Here is a 5,351-nt window from a genome sequence, read left to right as displayed (position 1 = left end):
AACCATCTCAAAACAATCAAAGACTTATAATTAACTCGTCTGGCAAGTTTAGACTTCCAGTAGAACATTTTAAAGTCGACCTGAAAATTTGGAGAAGACATAGTCGCCTTCGACACATCGGTTATATATCTGAAAAAATAGACGTGAAAAAAGAAGCGCGGTGAGAACGAGTGTATAAATTGATAGAGACAACGTTTTATGTTCATCTTTTCCTCAATCAATCACTTGACAGTAAGAGATATAACTTACCGGCGGCGGAGCTCAACGAGACGCCTCTGAGAGAATGTGCGCTAGGGTTTCCTCTCAGATATTAAATAGAGGAAGCGGCTGTGAGAACGGTGGTGAGAACGACGGTGATAACGGCGGAGAGATAACCGGCGGTGAAAACGATGGATTAGAGAGAATCGACGGAAATCGCCTTCGAAATCGTCTTTGAGAGAAACGGCGTTAGGGTTTTCTGAATTTCGCGAAAAAGTGAATTAGAAAAAAACACATTATATATGTCCGGTAAATAATCCGGTTAGGTTTAAAATTACATTGTAAAATTAAAAGTTCGGTCCGGTTTGGACGACTTACTAGTAAGTCATCTGTTGAATATTGTACATCGGACGATTTACTAGTAAGTCGTCCCAGACCCTAAACTAAATTGATTAAATTAACTAACTAACCACGTTATAAAGTCGTAGTTATACTTAAGTAGTGTTTACTATACACTGAAATAAACACACGTAGCTAAATTTTAAAGTTTTCAAAAAACATTTATGCATTCCAAAATCTAACCCTAAGAACACATACAATACTAAAACATATGTTGGCAAAACCTAAACCAAAGAATATCATGACTCATTACTTTCATTCATCTATGTTGAAAACAATTAACTTTTGTTATATCTTAATTTATATCTCTTAAAACATATGTTAATTACATGATTTCAATTTTTCACTTATCAAAATATTTTTTTACAAAAATTTTAAATTATTTCTAAGTAGAACTAGACTAGACGACTTTCCAGTAAGTCGTCTGGACGACTTACGGGGGTTAGAAACGTAAACAAATTTCGGTTTTTTTGTTTGTTCACAAGGGGCTGGTTGTAATTTCAATAACCTTTTAGGTTATTTTTGCATTTGATTCAAGTTTGGGTTTACTTTTGCATTATAAATCAAGTTGTGAATCATATTTGGCAATTTTCCCAACTTTGAAACATAAATAATATGGGCTATGTTTGTTTTTTGAAAAAGAAAAAGGTAATTATTATTATTACCTCGCTTTTTGATAAGAGTCATGAGATAATAAAGGGTAGGAGGTAACAAAGAGAGAGAGAGGAGGACATAACCACAACCAACTGTAGCATAAAATTTGAACCGAACTCGAACCGAAAAACCCGACCCGTTATCTGACCCGAAATGTAAAAATACCCGAACGGATTTTGTAAGATGGTATAAAAAATATCTGAACCCGAAGTGTTATTAACCGAATCCGAATGGGTAACCCGAAAAATCTGAAATTAATAGTTAATATAAATATTTTGAAATATATATAAGTATTGCAATTATTAAATTAAATATTTGTGGTAATATGATATATAATAATAAATATTAAAATCTTAATAAATGTTTTAAGTACACAATTAGTTATAAATAAATATTTTATAATTTGATCATTGAAATAAAAATGCTACTCTCTATAAGACAATACATATTGTTTACAAATGATGTTTGTTTTCACGTTTGATTTAACATTTTATTGTTATTTTATCAATTTTATGTGCGAAAGATTAATTTTTATTTAATTTAGATGTTTTTCTTTATGTTTTGTTTCAAAAGTTTTGTTTTTTACTTCGGTTATATCCGAACCAAACCGATATAACCTGAATCCGTACGATATATGATTACTTTATAGGTTTTAGGACGCAATACACTTTTGAGCCGAACCCGAAGTGTTATTATCCGAACCCAACCCGTACTAATAAAATTTTAGTATAGGACCTAGGATCGTAAACCCGAAAATCCGAAAACCCGAAAAAACCCGATCCGAACGCCAACGGATACCCGAACGCCCATGCCTAACCAACGGGATCAGATTCGCTTTGGTAATATTGGCCATGTTGATTCAGTATCCTTACAAAATCAAGTTTCAATTTTATCGACGTCAAAAATAAACAAAGTCAGCTGTTTTATGGAGTTTGATTTCAACTTTTGACGAAAACTATTAATCAATATCTTAAATACATTATCTACGAAAAAATAGTAAATAATAATCAAGGAGACATTTGAACATGTAAAAAACTTTGTTAAATTGAAACCACCTAGACTAGCCACTTACAAAATGTTCTGGTAGACTTTAAAGAATCAAATCCTACCAGTACAATTTCATAGTCATAGACAAATTCTGGGAACAAAAGAATGAGCACTACCAGCAGTCTCAAACAGATTGAATGATCAAAAAATTTATAAACTTCTTCAGATTTGCGTATTAACTAGAGATCTAAAGTCTCCTCACACATACATTCAGCCGTCGTTCATTCATTATCGATGGTGTGAATTTTCGGTTGCTTACTTAGTCAATAGTCATATATACTTGTTTACTCTCTATATTATTTTATCGCTAGACTTCTTGACCAACTTTGCTCCAGTTTTTTGTTCTTGGCCTATATAAGCATCACCTACAATGGTTTCAAACTGCAATCAGAAATCATTTTCGTAAGTTTCTAATCATTTTTTAGCAGAACGTTTTCAATGGCAACCGAGCGATCAAGCTCAGTCATCCTCCTCTCTGTTCTTGTACTTGCTTTGGTCCTGTCTCCAATCCTTCCATGTCAGGCAGCTCGAGCGCATCTAGATGGTAAGCATATATTTTTTAAAACTAAAATTCCTTCGTGGTTTTCTGTAAGGTGAATCTTTTGTTTCCTTACAGTTGAAGGGCGTATGCTGCTCCTGCTGAGAGCACAACGAGTACCACCGCCGCCACCAATTCGCTTCTGTCCTGCTTGTGCGTGTTGTGCACCGGCTCCACCAGGTGCTTGCTGCCCATGTCGATGCACTAATGATCCGTAAAAGTTTTTGGTTTCATCTAATAGCTTTCGATGTGTTTGATATCTATATATTTATATTTACATGTGAATAAGCCATCAAAATATTAGGCTGTGTTTGGAATATGTACCTTTTGTTTATCATATGATATATCCTCTGATTGGGAAACAGAACTACGTATATGTTATCCTTCGAGGGGCCTGTGCCTTCTCATTCACCCCACACAGTCTTTAAAAACGCATATAATAAAACAAAGCATCAATGGTGGTGGCATCCCATCAATCTATCTAAGCTTGAAGTTGTTGCGGATGTAAAAGTATTGCATTCGATCACCACTCTCAAGTCTCAATATCCATAAAAGTATTGCACTAGGAAAAAAGCTTGAATTGGTGGAAAGTAGACCAATAATAAAAGAGTATCTATGTTCTAATAAAACAAACATAGCTTCAAAGTCAACTTGAGTTCGATTGTGAAACCTTTGACCAAAACTTTGATTAGTATAAAATATTGACAATCTACCCTTCAATGATTAACAGAACTTATAATATTACCTAGTAAATTACTGAAACGATTATAATGTGAAGACCAAAAAAACTCAAGAATTCAGATCAACAGAACGACGACAATTTGGACAGCTCCAGTGACGTGCAAGCCAAGAGTCAATGCAAAAACGATGAAAAATATGTTCACACTTGTTTAAACGCATAATCTCATGATCATCCTCGTACTCTTCCAAACAAATTGAACAAATCTGTTTACCGCCTCCTTCTTCTTCTTGTTCGATATCTTTGAACATTAGGACTTTCCTTTGTCCAGTTTCAATGTCTGGTTGAGGCTGCGGAGTTTGGTCGATTGTCTCGGCAGGTAATCCTGTGGGACTAGTACTATCGCCGCCACATGAAAAAACGAGTATAATTATGATCATGCCGATGCTGAACAGTAAGAAAATTTGATCAACAGTTTCCATTTTTCACGCTATGTTTTCGTTTGTTTCTATCAGAAGAAATATCACAATGGTTTTGTTTTTAGATGTAAAAGTGTTTAGAATTTAATATAAAACTTCCTGTTAGGATAAAGATTATATTTTCATATTCCTTGTGTATTTTGGACTTATCATAAAATTAAATAAAACTTCTTCAAATATGTAATCCCGATTTAAGGATCCGATCAGAAGTTATCGTGCCTAATATTGTGGCAAGATTGAAAACTATGTGGAGCTGAACATTAAAAGATAAAATTCATACGTACACTTCCTTGCAAGAGCAAGGACATCTTCAATGAACATGTAATCAATTTATACTATTATTTGAGAAGTGAATTTGCCTAACCATGTGATGTCGGTTTATCGGTTACCAAAAGCAACGGTGAAGAAATTGACAAGTGCGGTATCAAAATTTTGGTGGAGCCCAGTGAGAAATACAAGGGGTATGCACTGGAAGTCATGGGACAAAGTATGTACAAATAAAGACGAAGGAGGTCTGGGTTTTAAGGACATAACGGATTTCAATACGGCTATGCTTGGAAAGCAATTGTGGAGGCTGATAGAGAAGCCTTCAACTCTTTTTGCTAGAGTTTTTAAAGGACGGTACTATAGGAATTCCTCACCGCTAGAACCGATTCATTCATACTCCCCGTCGTATGGTTGGAGGAGTATTGTATCCGCTAGATCTCTGGTTAGCAAAGGACTAATCAAAAGGGTGGGAATGGGGTCCTCTATCTCTGTATGGAGTGATCCATGGCTCCCAACCACTCGCCCGAGACCAGCAAAAAAAAAATCAACATGACACTTATCAGGACCTCACAGTGGACTCTTTGATAGATCCAATTTCACGAACTTGGAAGTCGCAAGTAATTCGGGATTTGGTGGATCCCCAGGATGCTCAAATTATTGAAAGTATTCCTTTGAGTAAGACTCATATGGTGGATAGGAATGGATGGCACTTCACATATAATGGGAAATATTCAGTTAAATCAGGATATCAGTTAGAACGGGTCTATCCAGACAAGGCAAAACCATCAGTGTTTTATGGTCCCACAATGGATATTCTGAAAGCGTTCTGCTGGGAGGTGAGATGCCCTCCGAAGATTAAGCACTTTTTATGGCAAATGGTATCCGGATGTATAGCTGTTAAGAAGAATTTGCAAGCAAGAGGAATGAAGGGAGATATTTGTTGTGTTAGATGTGGAGCTGAGGAGGAATCAATAAACCATGTGTTTTTTGAGTGCCCTCCTGCGCGTCAAGTTTGGGCTTTGTCAAAGATACCGTCTAACCCAACCTACTTCCCCACTAGTTCTCTATTTACGAATATGGATCATCTTTT

The 5,351-nt window shown here is 35.6% G+C and overlaps 2 protein-coding genes across 2 annotated transcripts; one reads left to right on the top strand and one right to left on the bottom strand.

Annotated features, from left to right (window-relative positions):
- The first annotated feature begins 2,636 nt into the window (after positions 1-2,636).
- Positions 2,637-3,203, top strand: LOC106299613. Its single transcript, XM_013735677.1, has 2 exons — positions 2,637-2,842; positions 2,915-3,203. Exons 1-2 carry the CDS (start codon positions 2,737-2,739, stop codon positions 3,052-3,054), a joined length of 246 nt encoding a protein of 81 aa, XP_013591131.1. The 5' UTR covers positions 2,637-2,736; the 3' UTR covers positions 3,055-3,203.
- Positions 3,204-3,625: 422 nt separating this feature from the next.
- Positions 3,626-3,997, bottom strand: LOC106297451 (RING-H2 zinc finger protein RHA4a). Its single transcript, XM_013733687.1, has one exon. It carries the CDS (start codon positions 3,995-3,997, stop codon positions 3,626-3,628), a length of 372 nt encoding a protein of 123 aa, XP_013589141.1.
- Positions 3,998-5,351: the final 1,354 nt, after the last annotated feature.

Source organism: Brassica oleracea, chromosome C6 (genome assembly GCF_000695525.1).
Source record: "Brassica oleracea var. oleracea cultivar TO1000 chromosome C6, BOL, whole genome shotgun sequence".
In the NCBI taxonomy this organism is placed as follows: Eukaryota; Viridiplantae; Streptophyta; class Magnoliopsida; order Brassicales; family Brassicaceae; genus Brassica; species Brassica oleracea.
Note: the sequence above shows the minus strand (reverse complement) of the source record. Positions and strands in the feature narration are given on the sequence as shown.

Excerpts from the sequence above, each read along its gene's own strand:
- LOC106299613 (XM_013735677.1), top strand. The coding sequence starts at position 2,737 with ATGGCAACCGAGCGATCAAGCTCAGTCATCCTCCTCTCTGTTCTTGTA. Across the intron at positions 2,843-2,914 it reads AGCTCGAGCGCATCTAGATG|TTGAAGGGCGTATGCTGCTC; the intron begins GTAAGCATATAT and ends GTTTCCTTACAG.
- LOC106297451 (XM_013733687.1), bottom strand. The coding sequence starts at position 3,997 with ATGGAAACTGTTGATCAAATTTTCTTACTGTTCAGCATCGGCATGATC.